The sequence below is a fragment of the Apodemus sylvaticus genome, chromosome 16, assembly GCF_947179515.1.
Source record: "Apodemus sylvaticus chromosome 16, mApoSyl1.1, whole genome shotgun sequence".
In the NCBI taxonomy this organism is placed as follows: domain Eukaryota; kingdom Metazoa; phylum Chordata; class Mammalia; order Rodentia; family Muridae; genus Apodemus; species Apodemus sylvaticus.
This window is the reverse complement of record NC_067487.1, coordinates 84,982,947-85,008,309: the sequence shown is the minus strand read 5'-3', so window position 1 is coordinate 85,008,309 and position 25,363 is coordinate 84,982,947. Positions and strand designations below refer to the sequence as shown.

General features: G+C 37.6%; 1 protein-coding gene across 7 annotated transcripts in view; it reads left to right on the top strand.

The window, feature by feature from the left end:
• The window catches only part of Mctp1 (multiple C2 and transmembrane domain containing 1), a 658,641-nt gene that overhangs the window by 478,616 nt on the left and 154,662 nt on the right, over positions 1–25,363 (top strand). For 5 of the 7 annotated variants that reach the window (XM_052159581.1, XM_052159579.1, XM_052159580.1 and 2 more), the window contains 5 exons: positions 1,413–1,515; positions 3,544–3,646; positions 3,976–4,077; positions 4,468–4,542; positions 6,426–6,545. In XM_052159581.1, the coding sequence (XP_052015541.1) occupies positions 1,413–1,515; positions 3,544–3,646; positions 3,976–4,077; positions 4,468–4,542; positions 6,426–6,545 (503 nt within the window). Of the gene's footprint in view, positions 1–1,412; positions 1,516–3,543; positions 3,647–3,975; positions 4,078–4,467; positions 4,543–6,425; positions 6,552–25,363 lie in introns of those variants that run through there. The other 2 variants (XM_052159582.1, XM_052159583.1) reach the window with 2 other exon arrangements.

The window sequence follows — 25,363 nt, the reverse complement described above, 5'->3', positions numbered from 1 at the left end:
GAACAAAATATTTTCTACACTGTTTCTGACAGTGCTCAGGAGTTGGAGGTGAGGTTGTGGAGGTGAGAGCCAGGATCTATAAAATGGGGCAATAAAAAACAAAGCATGTGGTAAAGTTGTTGCCAGATATTAAGGAAATCCAGTTCTCTATTCTTTGCTAAAAACCATTCTGAAGACGTCAAACTGACAAAAGTACCATAATGCCAAATTGTGCAATTATGTTGGGTTATATGAGACAGCTGATTTAACACATATATACTAAATCTCTTTCAGTATAAAATTGATAAATTAAAGGTGAGTTAAATCTTGTACCTCTCATTTGAGTATTATCCTATGAAAAATAAATATATTCCTGTGTGGGAATATACAGCTTCTCTGTCCCTGGTAGCTATAAATTCTTTCCCATTAAAAATTAATTGAAAATCTTGAATGATATCTACGCTTTCACACAAGTGTAAATTGCTGTGGTTTCAGTTCACAATGCATTTAAAAAACAATTGTTCTTTATCATTAAAGTTAATAATATGCACATTAACCTCTTATGTAGTCTAAATCAATACTGTAGTTTAAAAGATATGACCCGTGGTTAGCGTTGTGTAAATATTGATCCCATTTGTCATTTGTATAAGGTATCAAACATATCACATACTGCTCCAACAATCTTCACACCACTCTCACAGAGCCACTCTATGACTTTATGAGATGAGACAAGGTATGACAGAAATATTGAGGAGACCCCAAAAAGTAACTGCATGATTTGAGTATGACAAAGCAGAGTCACTGAGAACGGATCGCAATCAAGTCCTTTATTTCCAGAGAACATTAAACAGAAGAAGTGCCACTCTTTAGCACGAAGATTTCCTGTTGATGTTAAATTCCAAACCAGACTTATTCAGCCTCATGTGCTCTCTTTTACCTTTTGTGAATCCCATATATATGTTAGGGGAAAGTAACTCAGCCAGAGGCAGATTAGAGTGGTGTCACTTGGCAACATGGCCATTTTTTCACAATAAACGTCTTTGGAAATGCCTTTGATGGGTTGCTAGTAAATCAGATAAGTTCAAAAGTATAACTGCAAAATTAAATTGCCTGACTAGTTAAAATCGTCACAATAGACCCAAAGAACGTGTATGGGGCAGGCACACCATGCTTCCGTGTAATAGCTGTCATAGTGTATTTTGTTAAAAATTACTAAAGATCAAAAATCAAGCCGTATACTTTGGTCCCACGTTCTAAGTCAGTATAAATCATAGTAATTGCTAAATACCTAGTTACATCTGTTTTAACTTGTAAACTTTTTCTTTGTTGTTTATTCTAAGCCTTTTGGGGGGAGGAGTGGGTTCATAATGTGATCATGCCACCATCAATGCAGGTGCTTCAAATGTTTCTTCATCACCCCAAACCTCTTGCAGGTAAAAGTGATCCATTTTGTGTAATAGAACTGAACAACGATAGGCTGCTAACACACACTGTGTACAAAAACCTCAACCCTGAGTGGAACAAAGTGTTCACATTGTAAGTAACTATTATTTTGTACTCATTTTAAAACTGGTGTGAAAATATAGTTCACCCTGAGATGTGTATGTGTGTGTGTGTGTATACGGGTGTGTGTGTGTGTGTGTGTGTGTGTGTATACAGGTGTGTGCATGTGTTCATGTGTCTGAGTGTGTGTGTCTGAGTGTGTGTGTGTATGTGTGCACGTGTGGGTGTAAGTACATGTGCGTGTGTGTGTGCGTATGCGTGTGTGTGTGTGTGTGTGTACATGTGAGTGTTTGCATGTGTCTGCATGTGTGTGCGTGTGTGTGCATGTGTCTGCATGTGTCTGTGTGTATGTGTGTCTGCTTGTGTGTGTGTTCGCGCGTGAATGTATGCACCTGTGTATGTGTGTGGGTGTGTGTATGTGTGTGTGTGTGTTCGCGTGCACGCGAATGTATGCACCTGTGTATGTGTGTGTGTGTCTTTGTGTGTTCTCTGGTTCACAACTCAGTACATCTGCCCTGCCTTTGCTAATTATGGATTTTCAAGCCCCCTACCTCTAAAGAATGAGACTTGGAAAGGGGGGCTCCTTTTTGTGTTTTCACTGGACTTTTTTCCATTGTGCTTTTTATGTGGCCTAAGGTTTTGCTCCCATCACTGAATCTGCATACTGCTTCTTCCTTTTATTCTTTCTATTGAAAATCTTCCCAATTGCGTTGACACCAAGAAGGACAAAGCTCTGTTTGTTCCATCTCTGAAATCAGCAAACAATCCAGTCGGGAACTTGACAGATGCGTAGTTTGAGCTTGTCTCATTTCGGCATAGTAAGGACATTAACCATGGACCGATGTCTCAAAACAACCTCTGAGTTAATTTCCCTTTTGTTTTAAAAAGTTTGTAAATCATTTCCACTGCGTAAAAGCTGTGCATGCAGCACTCTAGTAGCCTCTTGTCCCTTTTTAAAAGTTGGACTGTAGAGAATGGACTCTACAAAAGAAAACTCTCCAAACAGAAGTACTTAACAGATTTCCAGCATGGTTTTATGTCTTGTACATGAAAAACTGCTAAATTCCTCATTAATTTCTTATAATGTCTCTGCTTAAGAGCCAGTAACTAATCAGCTTCAATTATCTGACCAATTTATTTTTAAGGAATTCCACATTTTTTATGAGAAATGAAAGGCCAGGCAGGAGGCTAGCACTGCTAAGAGGGCTACAGAGAGTGTTTTCTCTAGAACACATAATTGAATGAATAGGTTTGATTTTTATCAAAGCAATTGATTGATTGTTCCCTGATAAAGCCCCTTTGCACTGTGGTTGTGGTGTTTCAATAATGAATATATTCTTTTTTCTCTTAATTCATATTTTCTTGGTAAACAGTTTGATAAAAAAATAAATGCTGAAAAAATAATTGAATAACTTACATAGTCTTTGATTATCATTGTTGTCTTTGACATCTACTAGAAATTACTTCATTTCTAAATCCAAGAATATATATATGTACATAGAGAGATATATGCTTATGAATGCTACATTTTCTCTATTCTGTTTTCTGTGTTTTGCTATGAAATTAACAAATTTAATAAATATATTAGTGAGAACTTTAAAAAAAGACATGTCATGTTATTGTAAAAATAATAGCTCAAAAATTTACCCTACTGATATCAAAGCTTTGTTTTATGTCAGAATTATGAGATTACACAATTTACTGCTATAATAAGAGACAAAAAAAAGCCTAAAGATTGCCAGGGGTACTTAGCAATTTTTTCATGTAATTTATTCTTTGTATGTCCAGATCAAAACTGATAAGTCATTAAGAATATAACTGAAAGTTACAATCGTCTTCAGAGTTCCAGATGACATGAACCTTGATGTTGTCATCTTAGATATATTATGGGAAATTCAATCAGCTTCTACAGTGCCCAGGACATGTCTGTTTGTATGCAAATAATACATGTAAAAATAAAAATACACAAAACAGCTGGTACGGTTTCAAATTTCAAGAAGATCCAGCTTTGCCTCATGCTAATGGAGTCTCCTTTCTTTCTTGGGTTTGTTTATTATGCAGCAACATTAACGACATTCATTCAGTTCTTGAAGTGACAGTTTATGATGAAGATCGTGACCGGAGCGCCGACTTTCTGGGCAGAGTCGCTATACCATTGTTGTCTGTAAGTTTTATTCACCTGGCGCGCTCTTTTCTGTTGCTTTTGCTCAAGGGGAAAAAATAAAACTGAGCCCTATGTCTGTCATTTCTCAACCATGGTCTGTAATAAGAACACTAAAAATTTTAACATACTCAATGCACGGCCATGTTGAATCCCATGATAGTTAATTTTTCTTGACAGACTTGATCCTGGTAATGAACAGGTACTTGTCAGAATTGCCACAGTTGTTTTGGGTTCTCTGTCAGTTTCAGCAGCTGGGGGTCAAAGGTCACTGGGGGAGTGTATTCAGTGGAGACCAGGAGACAGACGGCTGTCATGTCCTTTTCCCGTAGATTCAAAATGGTGAACAGAAAGCCTACGTCTTGAAAAACAAGCAGCTGACAGGGCCAACAAAGGGGGTCATCTATCTTGAAATAGATGTGATTTTTAATGCTGTAAGTCTTAACTTTGGCTTTTTTGTACTGCTAAAGAGTTCGGTTTCATGAAAGCTTTTGTTCCTGATTTGTAGAGAATTTCTGTCATTCCTCATTTTCTCTAAACCTTGATGTATCCTGGAGAATATGCTTCTGTCTCTGCCTGGCACACCCACACTGTCTGTTAGAGTGGGACCTGCTGCCGCTGCTGCTGCCGCATGCTTGGCGGCTGCTTGCCTGCCTGCTTGAGAGAGGAACGCGCATGCATATGCAACTGTAGACATTTATATTTTATGAGCACAGCAGCCAGGACTTTGAAACTTTAGAAATTATTGCAAATTGAACTGCACGCAAAACTTGTTAACAGTTGTAATCTATGAACCCATAACAGATACATGTGTTGATACATAGGTGAAAGCCAGCTTACGAACATTAATACCCAAAGAACGGAAGTACATTGAAGAGGAAAACAGACTCTCTAAACAGGTAAAAACCAAAGAAAAATCAACCCCTCTGGGAAGAACTGATTGTATCTGTAAAGCATCTAAGTAAACTCAAATAAACCTTAGAAGTCTGGAGTCGGGGAAGCCCGTGGAAGTTTTCATCATCTACACATTGAAAATGGCTTTTTAAAAAGTATTAATAGTCTTTCTTGTCCTCTTATCTTTTCTTAAAAATATCAAGCAAGGGCAAAACCAAAATACATTAAGTGGGGGTGGTGAGGAAGGAGAAGGTATAAGGTAAGTCCGGCGTCTGATGCATGTGCTCGCACATTAGCCAGGGAATGGTCATTTGGCACATAAACTACGATTCGATGGTCATGGAGCGTGTGATCGAGCCTGCCAAAGCCTGAGGTTCAGAAATGCACACAGACCACCCACAGGTACGACGCAGGTGTGCGGAGCAAATAAAGCACGGCCCTCTAATTCAGGGAGGGGATCATCTTTTAATTAGATTTTAACAACAATCAGCTAGAAGTGTAAGTTTCCCTGAAATTTTCTACTAATAGAAAAATCAGGAACGCTGGTATTTCTTTTATAAATCTGTTATAATGTATGCTTGGTATTTATCAATAGCAACTTTAAATTTACTTCAATATCAAGTTAAGAAAAAGTGAAACCTACCCTTATTTAAAAAAAGTTTAATACACTAAAATAAAACATGCCTATTATGACTATAACGTTACTAATCTTACTTTTACTGTGAAATATTAGGTAATTTTCTGTGCCATGAGAAACTTTAAAGTATTTTTATTTTTAATTTAATAAATTTGACACAAAATGAGACTTCTGATGTTAAACAATGTATGTTACAAATGTAATGCCTATATAAATATAAATCAATATAATATTTATCTATATTTACAGAGAAAGATAATAAAAATTGTTCCTTAGAAAAGTGCTAGAAACCGAGAAGGAAAATCCACAAGCAGTCTCTGCCTGAGCAGAAGTTCAGTTTTAGAAATGTGCTGTAACTACCTTGCATGTGCGTACATGTATTTTTACACATATATTTTACACTTGTGTAAAAATATATTGCCATTTGAACTCAGTTAATTTTACATGGCTGTTTTCTTAAAATACCAGATTGATACTGAAATGTATTTAGCATAGCAACAATTAGTTTGCAGACATAGGATTAGTTTAATTATCTGTTTCTGTATGTAATTTTATGAAAACATTATCAAGTTTGTGGACATTCTGTTTACTGCTGAAGCCATACTATAGTTTCTGTTGTTTTAAATTTCAACAGTTATCATACATACTTTTTCTAATAAGATATTTTCCAACATACTTCATTACTATAAAAGTTTTTAAAGTCTAAAATAATAGGAAAATAATGAAAAAATATAGAGTGTATTTAATGCATCTGGAGGGGTGATTCAAAGACAAGAGCTATCCTACTAAATGGTAAAATCTTTTAAAATCACCGTGTTTTTTATAATAAGCAACATTAAGCAAGCTTTTCCCTAGGATTAAATCAAAACATTCCAAGGTATCCAATTCACTTTAAAACATCTTGGAATTTAAATATTTAGCTGATCTTAAAACAAAGAGTTCAAAAATGAATAAAGATTTGCATTTTGTAAATAGAAGATTTTGTCTTATGAGCAAACATACTAGATTATTTGGAAACATTATTTATAAATATATATTTAGCTACAAAAATTTTCATTCCCCATATTTCTTTGACACTTTCTATTGACACTTAGTTTTCTTTAACCGGTGAGCCAAATAGCTTGGTAGGTCTCTATGACCGTATTTCCTTTTTGGGTCCTTTCTAAATCACCATGAGCTTGAAGAACCATACAGTATATTTGATCATTTTCTGTCCTATAAATTCTAATCCTCTTTTCATTTTCCTTACAGCTGCTTCTAAGAAACTTTATCAGAACAAAACGTTGTGTCATGGTGCTTGTAAATGCTGCATACTACATTAATAGTTGCTTTGATTGGGATTCGCCCCCAAGGAGTCTTGCTGCTTTTGTGGTATGATCATACTGTATTCCTTGTCCATTGTTATTCACCAGATTCAGTAATCTTAGCTCCAAGTCTCTGTGGCTATAGTAACAGTTATGTTGATAGAGCCATTTTAGAACTCCTATTTTGAGACTTGACTGGACAGATTTGCTGTGGGCAGGAACCTGATGGATTGTTCAAGGTCTGAATCCAAGAATATATTCCTCAAATTTCCGGAACATAAGACATACTATAATTTTCTCTGACACTTATAAAGTAAAATGTTGCATATTGTACAATTCCAGATCCCAATAGGAGAGCCAAAAAGTAAGTTCTCTGTGTAAAATAATGATAGTGGGGATAGCGTTGACCATCCTCAGTGTGGCTTTGTTCATTCTGTAACTATTTTGTCAAGACCATCTTTTACACTTAACACTGCCTGGTAAGACTTTACTATGTGAGTCAAGCAGAAAGGGATGTGACCTACTTAAGAGACGCTCCTTGATTCCTAGTTTTTAAAAAAGTCAGAGTGATAATGTAATCGACCCAAATAGTCTCCTTATAAAGTTCATTCTGTACCCTTTACACCGATTATTTAATGAGAAATGATGGCAAGACCAATGGCAGGAGCCTCACCCAGCACGTCTGCGCGAGCTGGCCTGGACTCTGCACTCTCGGGCTGTTGCTGCCTGCCTGTTCAGTGGAGTCCATCTTCGGAAATGCTTTATTTCATTTTGTGATTGTTAGGAAATAAGCACCTTATTCTTTCTTTAGCTGCCAGTTTTGCAAAATATGACATTAGTATGAGGACTTACAGGAAGGCCTTAATTAGAGGAACAATCAAGTTTTTACTGTTGCCGCTCAGATGAATGTGTGCTTTCAGTTCTTCCAGCCCTGTCGTCCTCACAGCCCTTGTATGGAACCCTCATTAATGTAAGAGCACAGGAACAAAGACTGCATATGTCCCTTTGTGCTGTAACTTACCAGAAAGTCAGCAGCCTGCTTCCTATAGACACTTTGTTATCTCCTTAAAGAAAGTGACTACCATCATCATTGTCTATATAAAAAACAAAAAACAAAAGCAAAAAGACCTTCTCTCTATACGCTTGTAATACTGCTCACATAATAGACATATTGGGATATTCTAATTTCCCATTAACACAGAGGCATTACGGTTTCAAATAAAATCATAGGGAATTTCTACATATACTTTAAATCATTACTCTCAGGTTCTATGAGGCCTTATAATAACAATAAAACTTTATTTAAAATGTCTGCTGCCATTTTTGATTAACTATCTTTAACACCCCCCTCCACAGCTGTTTGTGAAATTTGAAAACATAAAAATGTATATAATTATATAATTTATTCAGGAAAGTGTTATGGATTGTTTGACATTACAGCATGTTTTGTGAGTCTTCATAAACTTTCTAGAATGTCATTTGTAAAATTAATTCAAGATGGTAGCCCTTTTTTACAATCTTCTTTGCTTCTTAAAAAAGAAGTCACTGAAACTCTGAGAAACAGGCACCTGAATGTAACCTTACTCCCAGTGATCACCCTGGAAAGAAACAGTGCGGTGCAGAAAATGCAGTGTCTGCCTTGGCCAGGAACCAGTGTATAACAGATCCAGTCCTGGAAAACACAAGCGGCATGCAGCAGGCTTGCCCAGAGAACTCAGTAGGATAGCAAAGGTAGGAGACGAGCTAAAGCATGGGGGGAGCACGAAAGCACGTGACAAAACACGAGAAAGCCATGCACGCATTGCACCAGGAAAAAGGAGAAGGGATGAACTTTATTGGATGTGATTGAAGTAATGAGTCAGGAAACCACACTTCCTTTGGGTAGACTCCCATTGGGCGTCCACGGGGATGAGAATGGGATGCCTTCATGGGTTCTCCCACCACCTGAAGCCTGCTAAGCAGTCAGTGAGCTTCCAGTATAAATGGCCAACTAAAACTTTTCAGTGAGGGTACCAATCTGAACATTTTTCTTGTGTGAAGAAACTCCAATTAAATAAAGGTTTGCTATAATAAATCTGGTTATTAAATCATGATAAGAACATGTTAATATCATCAAAGCAATTTTCCTGTAATTTCTTTATGAACCCCAAATTCTTGGTATCAATTACTTCTCTTATCAATAGGCTACTTAAGCATGGACTGAATTGTGATATAAAAAGATTCATATGAATAAAAAATAATGCTTATTAGGTACTCTCTATGTGCCAAGGAATTTATATGTATATATTATGTATATAATGTATATTATATTATATGTATAAATATGTACATATTTATACAATTATATACATATAATATATATATATATTCTCACTAAAAAATTTAATGTTTTCAACAACTCCATAATATAAATTCTATTATTCTCCTAGTATATAGATAAAGAAACTGAGGCACATAAAAGTACCTTGCTTCACACAGCATGGTAGATATTCTTTTCTATTAAAGACGTTGAAATGTATATCTTATAATTGTAATATAATGAGGAAAAATGCCTTGTGAAAGATTTTTAGCCATATTATAGAGAGTCAATGAGGTATTTAAAAACAAAATGTTTCAAAGTTGCCCTTTCCTGAGCAGAAGCTTGTTCAGGACAATCCGTTGAAAAGAACTGATTCCATTAGATGACCATAACCAGGCCCATTGTTGCAGATATATCATTTCCTTCATGCCCTGTTGACAGATCACGGCTCTATTATTACAATTTTGGTTCCATTTGGCTCATTTTTTTCCTAACTGCACCTGCCTCGTGGTGGGTATGCATTTGTATTATTAAGTAGCTTAGTTTTAAGCTGAGATCAGAAAGCTTTTTAATGTATGTTCAAATAATTTTTCCCTATTCCATTTTGTTCTTCTCTTCTAATTCAGTTCTCTAATAAACAAACAAACAAACAGCAGCAGAAGAATGAGGTCAAATGGAAGAAAATGATCATATTTTGCATCTCAGTGTCAATGAGCATGCAAATATGGACCACAGCCCAGCCCCCAGCACTGTCTGTGCTGCTGGGGTTGTAGGCAACAGAGATGAAATCAGTGATGAAGGAATGGCAAAAGGAAAGGCACACAGGCTTCTGGGAAAAGAAGGCACACAGGCTTCTGGGAAAGGAAGGCACACAGGCTTCTGGGAAAGGAGCAGCCTTGTTTCTGAGTGCTGACTTAGGTTTTTACATTTTCTGATGGATATTTTTCCCAATAGAGAGCTGCTGTGTGGGGCTTAAAGTTAAGCTCAGCTGTTGCAGACCTGGAAAGAGCTCACAAGCTGAACTAATCTTCAACAGGCTCATGACCAGATGTTTGTGTTCTTGTAGAAGTCAGTGAGTGCAAAAGGACAAAAGGGGAAAAAGGAGGGAGGGAGGGAGGGAGGGAGGGAGGGAGGGAAGGAGAGAGGGAGAGAAAGAGAATAAATTTGTTCTTTTCAGTACTGTCATTTCTCACTGTAATGAGCACAAAAATAATTGGAAAACTGAGCTATCAGTAAAAGGACACACTTCAATGTGCATCAGAGAATTATTTTACAGGACAAACTTTCATCTTTAAATGTGATTGTAGATAATTTGTGGAACCATCTGTCCATTTGGAATTGTTTTAGCCTTTTCTGTCGTTACAGAGCAAGTGCGGCTGTGTTTAACATTAACATTTGATATTTTACACATTTAATTTCTGTTCGGCTGTGGGGTCCCTGGGGAATGAACCCCTGGTACTCCACGAGAGAGACAAAGTATTGATCAGTTAACATTTCAGCTACGTTTATGTATGTCGCAAAATTAATGAAAATGCCAGACAAAAAATGTCAGAGTGCACAAAAAGGTAGAATTTAAATTTGTGACTTTAATGAAAAGTCTTAAGATGTGTATTATCAAAAATGTACTCTTGCCTTTAAAGTACAATTTCACACAGAATAGTAATGGGAAGCACATATTTTACTTAGAGGAACAATGAGCATGAACTAGGACAAGATATCAGCTTCTCATAGCACTTATACTGCAAAATGGTGTGTTTGAATGTATAGTCATTGGTCATAGCATACATTTGTTTATGTTCATATCTGAGGAGCTAGTAGCTGTGATTCTCTCCTGACCAGCCCCAGCAGGCTTTCTAGTAAGATTCTGGGTTCTGGCCCTAGTTTCTCCTCCTCCCCTTCCTCCTCCTCTTCCTCCTCTTCTTCCTCCTCTTTCTCCTCCTCCTCCTCCTCTTCCTCCTCCTCTTCCTCCTCCTCTTCCTCCTCTTCTTCCTCCTCTTTCTCCTCCTCTTCCTCCTCCTCCTCTTCTTTCTCTTCTTCCTCCTCCTCTTCCTCCTCCTCCTCCTCTTCCTCCTCCTCTTCCTCCTCCTCTTCCTCCTCCTCCTTCTCTCTCTCTCTCTCTCTCTCTCTCTCTCTCTCTCTCTCTCTGTGTTTGTAAATAGAATTCTATCTATACTCACTCATCAAAGACACTAGATCATAGTCATCCCTTTCTTGAAATGCCTACTCCCATGTGTTTCTGGATAGTATGTGTTTCATTGTTAATCAGTCCTGGTTTTGTAAAGGAGCACATGGGACCACAGGTTTCCTCAGAAACCTGGGCCATTGTGGATGTAGAGAGAACAAACAGGAATGATACATGTGTAGAAATGAAGAAACCACAAGACCAGAGGAGGGCCCGACCTTGTCCTCAGTGTCCTGACAAGGTCATCAGCAGGCTTTGCTATGTGCTTCTTATAAAGAAAGTCTGAGGCTATTCAACAACTTAAATTTTTGCCTAACAATTGTTACAAGCTATAAAAGCTTTAGAAGTGGCCTTCATGGCTAAGGACTGAAAAGACCACATTAACCAATGGGAAATACGAATGTAAAAGCACAGGCATCGGTTCCTCACTTGAGGTCCAGGTCTTAGCAGACATAGAAGTAGATGCAGGATCATTCACTGGATCCAGTGAAAAGTATTTCACATTTAGAGCTGAAATTTCCATTTGGGGAATATAATAGACATCAGGAACACCACACCAACAGAATTATGACAATTTTCAATTTATTTTTATAGAAGCACTTTAGTTACTACAATTTTTTTTAGAGCTAGAACAAAATAGAAATGTAAAAGAAACAAAGCATTAAAAAAAAAAACCAAAAATATAGAAATGTTCCAGTCACACATTTTGTTACTTTCCCCACAGCAACAAAATAAAAGTCCTGAAAAACAAAGAAAGAAGCATTGCTGGGCAGAATACATACATGCATACACTGCGGGTGCTGCTGCTGCTGCTGCTGCTGCTGTGTGTGTGTGTGTGTGTGTGTGCTCATGAATACTGTGGGTGCTGTGTGTGTGTGTGTGCTCATGAATACTGTGGGTGCTGTGTGTGTGTGTGTGCTCATGAATACTGTGGGTGCTGCTGTCTGTGTGTATGTGTGTGTGTATGTGTGTGTGTACGCTCATGAATACAGTTGGTGTGGCTGTCTGTGTGCTCATAAAGTTTTTATAAATTATATATCTAATTTTTAAGCTGTTTTACCCACCATTCATAACATGTGTTTCTCCAGCAGTAAATTTATACAATTTAGAAAGCAATACCTATAATTTATATAAATTTTAAATTATGTTAAACTTTTCTTCACTAATGTGTGAAGAAAAACACTTGCCCAGAATTTCATTGATTTAGGGAATTATATACCTCTCAAGCTGCTAAAATTTCCTTTTACAGAGTCAAAAATGTTGACAGTAAGAAATTTCTAACAGGCTGAAAGTAAATTCATATGGAAATTTGATATTCGAAATATACATGCCCACCTTCCCCCTGACCTTATCCCAACTCCTGGCAAGAATCCTTCCTCAATTATTGCCCTAATCATACAGAAAGTTACCAGGTGGGTTTTCTTTCACAAACATTGTGTGCAAATTTTTACAGTTGCAAGAACATCCTCGAAAAGCAGTCATGGAGAACACATAGAGTTTCAGGATTAATCACCATTAGTTAAACCCAAGCCTAAGTCTCAAGAAGCTAGGAAACCAGTAACAAGGGAGCAGGGCCCATCCCCAGATACTGGCTGAGGAAGCAGAGCCCTCCACATGCAGTCACTGACCCTTTGTTTTAAAGAGTTGTGTATAATATACAACCCAGCACTTGGTCAGAGCCATGCTTCCTTCTTTGTGAATAGGGCTTGTGCCCTTTAATCACTTAAACCTTGTGTCTGTTGTGCTTTAAAAAGTATATTCCTCCGAAATTTAGTTTTATATTTACAATCTCAGGAACTGAAAGGGCAGATTAGCCTCAGGCTTTCGGTGATGTCAGCACTGCCTCTTTTATCCTACAATGTAAACAGTGCCCTGCTGCGATCTCAGAAAGCTTTATTTTGTGGATAGGGATAGTAAAACCATGTCACTTTTGCTGTTCTGTGCCATAAGTAAGCATTAACTACAAATCACAAGCAGAAGTGGAAGACTATGGTGAGTGCGATCGTTCTCCTTCCCAGAGCTTTAAGCTGGACTGGCAGATCATAGCTCACCCCCTGTGTGCTTTGCTTTCTTGTTTGGGTGTGGTCCCATTTCACACTGTATTAATTATGAGATCCTTTAAAACTACCTAGTTTATAACTGAGCTGACTACCAATCATAAAATAGTTTAAACAATGAATAAGGAATGTCTGTCTCCAGATTCCTAAATCAACATTTTTCCCTCTAAGAATTTCTGCATAGCATCAAATTAAGTTAAATTGAAGGACACACTTGTCAAGAAAAGCAGCAGTCCATTTGCACTGCCATCCATTATTATTTAACATCTTTTTCAAAGAAAAATATTTAAAATAATGAGCTAATAACTTGAGTTACTCCACTTGATAAACAACAACAGTAATACCTCTTTCACATGTTAGTAAATCACAGCACAGGAAGACTCTAATTCACTTTAGCCAGTAAGTTAGCTTTCCTGTGGTTCCACACCCTTTTACCTCAAGCAAACATTAGCAAATTGAAGTTCGATCCCTTCTCCTGCTTCTCCTGTCTCACTTCTCGTGAGGGCATGCCATCACTGACTAAGAACCAGCATGAAATCAGGCAGATGAACTTGTTCCTATTTTGTTGTCGCTGTTTTTGCCGTCATTTGGCCACCTTTGACCATCATAACAAGAGCCAGGTAGCCTTTGTCACGGTAGACACACTCAGTGGTGGCACTCAGCAGGGGGTAACGTTCGGAGATCACTAGGAGAGGAAAGGTTCACACCAGTCATCAGCATCTCTAAGGGAAATGCAGAGAGAATCAGAGAAGAATGAAAAGGGTAACACAGGAAGTAGATCAAATCTTATATTGATAGTTGGATAAAAATGAAAGTCTGCCCTTATTTCAAGGGAAAGAATAAAAAAATAGATGGCAAACTTGCCTTTTATTTGGTCTTGGGTGTTTTCCCTTTTTTGTATCATGTTAAAGAGAATTAAAGGTAAAGACCAATTTGTCAGAGTACTGATCTTTAGAAATAATTTTAACATCTAAGATTGTTCTGGCCCTAGCAAGAACAGATGTGTATGTACCCTCATAGGAAGCAGTGTCCCCCTGAGATACTCGAAACTGGGCTGAGAGAGCTTAACTTCTGTGGAAACCAGGGTCAATATTCACTGTCTTCTTAGTTCTTCTTAACTGTGCTTACTTTTTGGTGTAGGTATTGAAGCCTCACTCACATTTCCATAGCTTACATATAATGCAAACCAGCCTGGAGAAGGTATTTGGGTCACCCATACTAAATTATTGTCTACATTAGAGTTCATTTTACAGAAAGATTTGTTTCATTTTGAAAAATGTGTTCTTGCCCCGTACAAACTCACACCAGATTCTCTTCCACATCCCAGCCCTCCTTGCTCTTTACTGAGTTTGGTCAACAGGGAGAAGTCGTGAACATTATTCTTGCTCGTGGTGAAAGTGCCATGGATTTTATCCACATCTTGCATTGTTTTAATCACCCGTAGCCAATCATGTATGTTATATGCACACGTGTGTGGATGGCACTGGGGTCAATTCTAACTGCATTCTTAGTTGCTTTCCGGGTTATTGTCTGAGATATGTGCTCTCATTGAACCTGGAGCTCTCCTGTTGGCTAAACTGGTGGGCCAGGGAGCGCCAAGGATCCTCCTTTACCCAAGGAGCCCAGCTACTCCAGCACTGGAGTTACAGATGTTCCCTGCCTCCAAATCTCTAGATGATCTCAGGTCCTCGAGCTTCTGCAGCATATTTACTGTCTGAGCCCTCTGTGTTCTTAGGTGATTTTAAAAGCAGATTTTATTAAGTTATCCCGTGAAAGGTGGGGAGAAAAAAAATGAAGGAAAAAGAAAATCATTTAAAAATAGTTATGATAGTTTTCTCTGGCCTGTTCTGCATGGCACATGTGTTCACCATTAAAATAAAATTCCATCATAGCAATTTATCAAATATATATATATGATTTTTAATTCCATGTCACTAAACACAAATCATTCTATAGTTTCTATAGTTATGGTGCTCTATAGCTCCTTCATGGGAACTTCAGCAGGTCTTAAGTGTTTGAAGGAATATTTCATACAGTTATGCTAAAAAATGCTAGAAAATTTAACAATTTCTCATAGTCAGTAGGAGAGAGCTTTTGAATACAGGTTACTAGGGATAAATATAATCTACTAATTATCTACAAATTAGTACTGCAAATTTATCAGAGACTGATTTATTTTGAAGTTATAGTAGTAAAGTAATAGCTGATTCTCAAGGAAAGCTTTTCAATTCATGTGGCCACATTTACATTTTCTAGGTAGGTATCAAGAGTGTTAAATCAGTACATGCCTTGGTTACATCTTTTATAGAGAGTTTGGTTCTTCTACTACAAAGGCCTACAATGTACCTCAGCTGGGAGGCTTGTATTTAGAGTATTTCTAATCTACTAACTGGGTTTATTCTATTCCTCCAGTCTTTAAAATATACAGATCATAAGCATCCTAGATCTTAGATGGTATGTAGTTGGATGCCTTTGATATAGACTTCCTAATTCCAAACAGTGGTTCTGAGAGGCAGGTCCTTAAACCTTAGAGCACATTTCCTCATTGTGGCCATGGATAAAGGCACAGTGTTAAGCAAGATGCCTTTGAAGAATGGAGGCACCACGTGGAGGAAAGAGAGACTCAGGTCTCTATGCAGAAGGTGCCAGGAACACATATACTCCGATCCCATCCTCAGAACAGTACACTTCATCATGCCAAGGGCAAGGGACTTTCAAAAGTATATACTACATGGTCTCTCAACAAAGTGATAAAGCCTTTGAATGTTCCATACGACAGGGGACATGGAGATGATTTTAAAGTGTAGAAGCTGACCATGCAAAGAGGCAAATCAGCAGTGTCAAACCTCCGCACTTCTAGGAATAGAAGTTTCAAAGATAGCAGCAATAAAAGATAAAAAGTCAAGTTAAAAGTGAAATTATCCTTGATTAAGGACAAATAGGTGTTTGGCATTGTCCTCTGGAAGTCTTGGGGTACAAAATTAGACCCCAGACTTTTGGCATTTAGAATGTGCTGGGTAGGAGGAAATTCCGTATTTGATGTTATGTGTGAATGCCAGGTTTTGGTGAGCTTTTTTTTTAATTTATTGATATATTTACTTACATTTCAAATGATTTCCCCTTTTCTGGACCCCCACTCCCTGAAAGTCCCATCAGTCCGCTTCCCTCCCCCTGTTTTCCCACCCAACCCTTCCCACTTCCCTGTTCTGATTTTGCTCTATACTGCTTCACTGAGTCTTTTCAGAACAAGGGGCCACTCCTCCGTTCTTCTTGTACCTCATTTGATGTGTAGATTATGTTTTGGGTATTACAGTTTTCTAGGTTAATATCCACTTATTAGTGAGTGCATGCCATGATTCACCTTTTGAGTCTGGGTTACCTCACTTAGTATGATGTTCTCCAGCTCCATCCATTTGCCTAAGAATTTCATGAATTCATTGTTTCTAATGGCTGAATAGTACTCCATTGTGTAGATATACCACATTTTTTGCATCCACTCTTCTGTTGAGGGATATCTGGGTTCTTTCCAGCATCTGGCAATTATAAATAGGGCTGCTATGAACATAGTAGAGCATGTATCCTTATTACATGGTGGGAAATCCTCTGGGTATATGCCCAGGAGTGGTATAGCAGGATCTTCTGGAAGTGAGGTGCCCAGTTTTCGGAGGAATCGCCAGATTGCTTTCCAGAGTGGTTGTACCAATTTGCAACCCCACCAGCAGTGGAGGAGTGTTCCTCTTTCTCCACATCCTTGGTGAGCTTTTTAATTAATTGAGCTTTCAAGGCACTAGGAAGTGAAGTAGGGGTGTAAAAACCATAACAAAAAAACTCTGAGAGCTCACTCTGTGTTTCAGGTTCAGTGGAGACAGAATTATTATGTCTCTAAGTATTAGGAAAGGGAGGGAGGGAGGGAAACAGACAGACAGACAGACAGACAAGCAGGCAGACAGGCAGACAGAGAAAGAGAGGGGGGCATGCTAAACTTTATTTCCATTGTTTTAAGTATGAATCATCTTTGAGTACCTAGTTCAAAGTACTGATAAACCTTGACATAATGGTGATTAAATAAAAGTTTCCGTGATTTAACTTTCCATTAGACTTAATAAATGCTAGGAAAGAGCTGTGTATATTTTAATCCCTTGAATAATCAATTGCTCTAGAGACCAACTCAGTGGTTCGTGTTTGTCCAGCATGTACAAGTCCTGGTCCTGGAGTAACAACAGAAGTGGACACTTCTTGTGTTACTGTCTTCCCAAATTTCCTTTGAATTCTACTCAAAAATTCCACATAACATTAAATAGTATAATGTAATAGTATATTTCCTTATGAATTAGTGGCAGAACTGAAACAAAATTCTGGGTACATTTTTTAAAATCTATGGTATAGAATATGTGAAGCAGTGTGTGTTATACACTTGGTGCAGCAAGTTATTGGAGTTACTGAAGTGAATACAGCTAAATTAAAGCATTGAAGTTCTTAAGTAGAGGGACCCGTAGATAAATTACACTCAAATACCTTGCATGGGCACAAAACAGGTTTTTGTTTCTGAGGCCTATAGTATTACAAACGTTGTGTCACTATGGAAAAGTAATTAATAAAGTTATATGGGAAAGTTTTCTACACTGGACCTAAAAATAGGGACGATTCATAAGGAAAAGCACCCACCATGCTTGTCCTACAGAAACAGTATCAGTGACATTTAAGAATACATGACCTTTATTTATAAAAGACAAAATTAAGAAATTTAAGAAATGAGGAAATAAAATATATTGTAAACTGAAAAATGTCGTTTATCGTTGTTTTAATCCATTACCAGACATGGCGACAAGCAATAAGTGCAGTCTGTTCTGTTCAGGTGCATTTCAGTCGCCAGTAAAGGGCTTCTTATTTTTAGGCACACACAATAAAGCTATGTGCGAGGACTGGCTCAGGTGACATTAGTGACAAACTCGAAGGTAAAGCTGTAACAGTGTAATAAGGCCATCAGATCAGAAGAACTGAGGAAGAGCCCAGCCAGCCAGCATCCCAGGGGACTGGGATGCTAATACACATTCCATTTTCTTTCTCCGACTTCTCTTTTCTTAGAGGGCAGAGATGTTAACTGAGTACATGCACTCCTCCTGAACTGCGTGGAAAAGGATACGTTTAGGTGAAGGACAACAGGAGTTCTCTCGGTGTCTCTGTCTCTCTCCCCACTCTCCTTCCTTTCTCCCTCCCTCCATCCCTTCTGTCTCTATTTCAATATCTCCCTCTCCCTTCCTCCTCCACGTCCTTTCATTTCTCTTCGCTCTCTCTTTCATGTTTTCTTTTTTGTTACAGACTTGATCATCTCCTGTAATTACCAAGGTGGGGAGGGGGCCATGGGAAGGAAGAGAGAAAATAGTTTCTTCTGGGGAGGGAAACGCCCATCCCGAGTGTTCCTTCCGGTCACTCCCTCCTTCTGTCAAGTCTGTGGCCTCCATTAATTTTGTACACAGCTTTCTGAAGCCAGAACCAGTTCATGTGTCCTGGCAACCACGTGTCCAGCCTTGAACTAACAGAAGAAAAGTAGGCAAGGGGCCAATTTCTGGCACCTCTTATCTAAAAGAACATTTTCAAATCTGTCAGGAAACAGTTTACAATTAAATTTTCTAAAAGATGTAGTTATAATCATCAGAAATTGTGGATGATGATCTTGCACATAGGCAGACTGTTTTGGGTTTTACTTTCATTATAGGAGCTCAGATGTTCCTTTAATATGATTGAAGAATTTTAAAGTAGGCATTTTTAATATTTGCTGCCTTCTTAATTATTACTTGTTTAGTGAAACACTGTTAGCACAGGGATTATGAGTTAATAAAAATGTCATAGTATTAGTGTGTAAAACACTATATAATTTTCCCTAGGTAATGATTAATGGCATAAAGCTATAGTTACAATACTCCTAGTGTATTGCTCCTAAATATATTTAATTCTCATGTTTAGAAAGCAATTTATATTGAAATTCAGTAAGGAAATATTTGAAAAATTTAGTTAGACAGTCTAATCCAGTGATCTTTGGTACACAGATATTTCCCAGAGTTTATATTATGTTGATAGGCCAAAAATTATGTTGATAGACCCTAAAAATCGATGTTGACAATTTTAAACAGTCTCCATACTTCCAGAGTGACCTTATTGAGATTCATATTCATCACCCTGATCACTAACACAGTTAAAAAATAAAATGAATAAGCCTTTAAGTTTTTATTACATAATAGTTTTTGTTCACATAGATGAATGGGTTTCTTTTGAAATGGTGTCTCTCTGGCTTTGTTCCGCGGCGACAGCAGGCTGTTAGTATGTATCTTTATACCATCAGAATGAGTGAGAGATATCTGTATAAATTATTGATTCACTTGAGCCTACCTCAGTAATTTAGAGCTGAAAACTCTGGCAGCTTATCTGATAAAATGCTATAACTCGCAGACTGAAGTTACCTACCACAGCAACCATTGCCAGTCGGGAGGTCGAGTGCCCTTTCCCGTTAGACCTGAACACCTGCAAACTGAGCGGGGCCCCATTCAGAATTTTAAGAACAGGGCCATTGTTGCAGGAAGTAGAGTTTGTTTCTTGGAGACAATTATGCCAGTTCTGGTTCTGAATGAAAGACAAGGCTTTTATTACTCAGGGGATATTAGGGCTGACTGCTTTTTTGAGAAAACAAATTTGCTGTAACTTTATCTGTAATTTAGTCCTGAATGGGTGCAAATAGACAACACATTGTATGGGGCAGAAAGAAGAAAGTGGGGTTGTTGAAGCTATGCAGGGGCTGTGTAATCATTATATTTCCGAGGGCAGTCTTATCAGAATATTTTGGTTATGCCTTTAGCACCAAGCAACTGTTTCGAATTTTAGCTTCTATTAACATTGGGAAGGGAGGGGAATGACTAAAAGTTTAGATGATAAATTGCCAATGTTTTTTTTTATTATTACTGTATAGAATTTAGAGACCGGCCCTATCCAAAAACCATAGGATAAAAGCATTTCCCATGAGACTAAACCCTGGACACGGCCCTGCTTGGCGTGGCCTGGCTACTTCACTTCTATAAGACGATCAAACGTGTTCCCTAGACTCTTCTCGGGAATCTGGCTTAGCTTTACCTGTGCTCAGAGTAAAATAAATAAGTATGAGGCTCTTAGGCATACTGCAGCTACTGTGCCTCCAGGTCACAGTTATATATTATTGGGTGAAACTCATTCCTCAAGCTGATCACTTGACGTTCCTGATGGTCCTTCCTCTGTAAGCTCCATAGCTGTCACAGAAACACACAGTTCTACAATTTTGCAGTTGACCATGGGCATCAGGCAGAACTAGGTTTCCAAGCATTTTTAGCATATTCGTATTCTAAACTCCAGTCTAGTCAATTAGCACATTTCCTGTTGAATACTTAGCTAGTAGTTTCTATAATTGAACAATTATCTCAGTTTTTCCATTCTTCAATCTTCTTTTCAGTTCTTTTCCCTGTCCACGGAGGAATATATTGATTCCCATTCATAAGGCTTCTCTCTAGCAATGTTTGTGACTCCTTCTTCCAAAAGAAATTTGGAAAATCATTAGGTGTTCATTATTTATTTGCCCTTGCTGTGTTTGGCTTATATAAGGAGATATAAGTAGCTCTTTGGCTCACTCTCTTTTCTGTCTGTTACATAGTGTCTGGATGGCAGAAGGAGGTGAAATCATTTCATTGAACACTGTAGTCCATGAATGGATCTGTAGCATGTGCCTCTCGGCTTATAAGCATTCTCCCGTTCTTCCAGCTCCCACTGGATAGTCACCTGACATGCCCATCGTATTAGCCCAATGTCTGCATTGTGCTCCCAGCTGCATCAACCTGTATCTGCCACATGTCACTGAAGTTTACTTGTGTTCTATTCCATTGAACTTTTCCTTTGTAAATCACTCTCAAGGTTTCAGCAAGATAATCTGCTGATCAAATCTGTTATCTAAAGATAGGAATATGGTCATCCTTAAATAAATAACATACATTCATCAATGACTTTGTAGACAATGTGCTTCTGATTTTCTTAGACATCTGAGTCATTTTATAAAAAGATATAAAAAAAATCTATAATGAGATACTAGAGAGCAGACAAAGTAACGGAGTAGCCCACAGACCACACCAGGTATGAACTTTCTGGTCCTAGATGCTCTCAGGGGTACTCATCTTGGTGAGAATTATACATCCTTTTTTTTCATTTAGAAAATGATTAATATGAAATAATATTTTATATTATGAAATATTAATAACATCTAGAAAATATTTCATTTAGAAAATGATTAATGTGATTAACATGAAGTAACAAGGAAATGAATTGATTATGAAGATAAAAAGCTTCATTGTGCTAGTCTGTGTGTGAGGCGAACTGAGCACCTTACCGCGTGAAGTGACCCATGTGGATGGCTAGTCCTGAGCCTTCTCTGCATGAGGAGGCCCCACGGGAGCAAACAGTAACCATCTGAAAGATACCCAAAGGAGGAGGGAAGCATCTGAGCCGTGCTAACCTTCCTGTTGTGTTTTTTCTGTAGAATACAATCAAGTGCTTTCTCACTGCACTGACCTTGTGGACCAAGTCTCTGAAATTCAGTCTTGTATGCTGGCTTTGTTGTAAAAATATCAGTTATTTCAAGGATGGCTGCTTACATACGGTTTTTCCCTCCCAAGTACCCACCTTCACCTTTATAACAATCTTTTTCACATAGTTATGTGGTTTAAAAATCATTTTAAGTTCCCTAGTATAAATGATAGAAATCAAACATTGGATTCACAAACAACAGCCTTTATTGGTTTGTGACAAGTGATCCATCTTTTTAGATTAGTGAAGCTTTCTGAACCAGATTGTTTTTCATAATTGATAATTTGTGAGTCATATATTTATTATCTAGTCTTTTATGGCTTTGAAAACAGTGAATGATGCCAAAGATCACTGAGCCTTTGTAACAGAGTAGTTTCAGTGGAGTTGATTGGCTGGCATCTTCTGAAAGCGTGATGCTGGTAAGCTTTGCAGAGATGGTAAAAGAAATGTAAAAGTAGCCCTTGCCGCAGAGAGGCATGATAGGTCTAAAATCCATGCTACTAACATGAATTTAGTTTTAGAAGTTATTCTTTGTAGCATGAAAAAAAAATATAGTAAATAAAAAGAAAGCATCAAGTAGAATTCTGTAAGCTGAGAAACAGTATTGTTCCCTGCACGGACAATTTTCCCAGACACAGCATATGTTTGAATAACACACAGCACACCAGGCTACCTTGCTACAAACATTACCAGTACAATGTTCAGTGATTGATGATTTTACTCGATTTGGTAGCCTTAGGATAAAAACTACCAATTATAATATAGTTTTTTATTATTTAGGCTTGCATCTTGTTAATAAAGCCTCCTACAGTGAAATAGGAATGTCTTTGTTGTGGCTTTTACTTGTGCTATGGAGAAGTAAGTCTCTGCACACTCATTTATATGAGCCAGGTAAATAATGAGAGGACCTTAAACATCTAGCCTGCCTAAGAGAACAATATTAAAAAAAAAACTTTTAAAACTTTTAATTAATAATTCTTTCACATATCCTGAATATTCTTAGAAATTCTACCTTCAGTTGTACTAACTGAACACAGTGTGAATAAGTTGCAGAAGTAACAATCAAATTTAGAGAACTATTCAAGAAGAAAAGTATTTTTAGGTACATTAAATATTCATTTCCTAGAGAACTTGTTATGAATCTGCTTTTGAAAATTATGACTCTGTCCTCGGTTTCATAAAATTTCTCTTGAACAATGTAATTGTAGAGAATCACTTCTAGTAAAAAAGAGTAGCTATTTAATTAAAATAAAATTGATATCATTTAATCATTTCATAATTACAATATAGGCTATGATTATATACAATTAAGTACCATATATGCAGCGTTTACTCTTTAGGAAGCCTGGGATGAGGTGGGACGGGCAAGCCAACGCCTTCATTGCTCACACAACAATGGAGCCCGTCTCATACATTCCTTCCAAAACAACTTAGAAGTCATGCTTCAGTAGAAGGAAATGCTGAATATCATGCAGCTGCCTGTAAATCAGAACAAACTAGAATGCGTATTTTACTAGCAAATTAATATTCCTGAACGTTTTTTATTTGTTTGAGCTCTTACCAAGTGAATTTTGCCTAAGATTATTACTTAGCATTGTATCACTCAAAACAAGATCAAGTGTTCACACTATACCTTTTAGTGCAACTTGCATATGTTCTAAATTGTGTTTAAAACTGAGGCTGTGTGGAACTTCCCTGGTAGACCAGCAAACAAGTTTTGAGCTTTATGAGTAGAGGCAGTAAAGATCTGTAGGCATAACCTACTCCCCGACAGTGTTAGGTGGCATCTCTAATAGATTCAGGAGGGTTCACTCTACCTTTTGCTTGTTTTGGGGGCCTCATTTATAACATGTGGAGTGACATTGGGATATGTTTATTTGTACATATGGGGTGACAGAATGTTGATGTGTTTCAACCATAATATTCATAATTATTCCATTTTAAAATAGACTTGAAGATCTTTATAATTGAAGGGAAAACTTTTAAATACATTTCTAATAATCTGATGTATAAATTTTATGTATTTCTGAACCATTCTCTGCATTACAAAAAATGTCACAAGTGTCAAAAATTTCTGAGAATGCAGTGATAATTTGATGTATTTTTCCATGAAATACCAATTTTTTTATTCCAAAACAGATGACCACCTGAGCTTTATAATCAAAGGAGTTGGCAGTTTCCTAATGAACAAATACAGCTTAGAAATAAAAAGTGAATTATTCTAAATATTATATATTATATATTGCACATATTTGAGTGAGTCTGTTTTGCAGTCTTTAGAGAGCCAGAGAGAGTTTAGTATGAACGGCCTCTCTCCTTACCTCTGCCACCTCACAAGGTTGCCTCAAACCATTAAACATTGTGATCACTACACTGAAGAGAAGATTATTAATATGGATTCTCTATGGAATCCATGTAAGTAATCCATACAGATTAGGAGTGTTAGATTACATTATTGAGGGAGAATATTTTCTCTATCAAAAAAGCAATTTACATTTGTCTGAAGATAAAAAGCCATATGAAACAGGAAACAATGTAAAACTCTAAGACTCCATTCCAGCTTTAAATCAGAACGTACATTTCAAATCCCCATGTGTGCTATGAAATCTTTACATGCTTCTGAGCTTGCCCTTCTGCCAGCAAATCATTTCCCTACTGTTCCATTCTTCCTCTGCATCCGCACAATTGTCTTTTGTGTCATTCTACAGCATGGCCTGTAGGGAGCAGTCTTGCACCACATAAAGCTCTTCAGCAACTCAGTTCAGCCAGAAAAACTTGCTCCATTACAGACCTGTTAAAGACAGGCAGAGCTATTTCCATAAACCCCAGACTTAGACAATGGTCTGTAGTGTTGAAACTGTGACATGCAGGTCTAATATCCAATTGTTCAGGTTCTTATGGGGAACTGGCTTTATTCTGCATCATGACCCCATGTCATGGAGACAGCAGAGTGTCTGGGAACATAACCTGGAGTTTTGGGAATCAGAACACCTGGGCATGAAATGTAATGCCTGTGGCCTCACACCGTCCTCAGACTAAAATGAACTGACAGACCTTCCAAGGGAGAGCAGAGCACTGTCGTACTTAGCATAAAAGACGAGAAGACTCTTCCTGAAATCCAGCACTTTCTCCCATAGACATCTGTGCTGTTACTATCTTGCTGCCATTAACAGCTGAGACCTGTTCAACCACTTCTATGAAGAACAGTCAGAGATTAAAACATGCCTTATTATCATACTATTTTCTTAGATAGCTAATATAAAGTACAATTACATATGTCATAGAAAGTATATATGTATTTGTAAGGATATATAATTAAATTCATATGTTTATGAATATATGTAAGCAATGTATGCAAGGAAGGTGATTTCCTTCTCTTTGAAGCAGTATTTGAGAATAATTGACAGAGGTGTATTAATTCAAGCAGTGCAAAGCATGTGTTCTGTACCAAAAGTGTACCTTTATTCCTAATTCATGAGTTGAAAGCAGTACATGATGTTTTTAGAATTGTAGCTTTTGGTTTATTTTAGAACAATAAGCTGTCTTACAGAGAGAGAGCTGTTTGCTAGAACTGGAAATACTTTTGCAGCTCCATTCCCTTCTCAGTGCATTAGCTGTGTCCATCATGGTGGCAATTCTGTTCTAAATTGGGATTCCAAGTTGATGTGACCTGATCATCTGGAGCAGAGATAACTAGGTTGCATGGACAACTGTGTTGGGGTTTACGGTATAAATAGGAGTTTGATGAATGG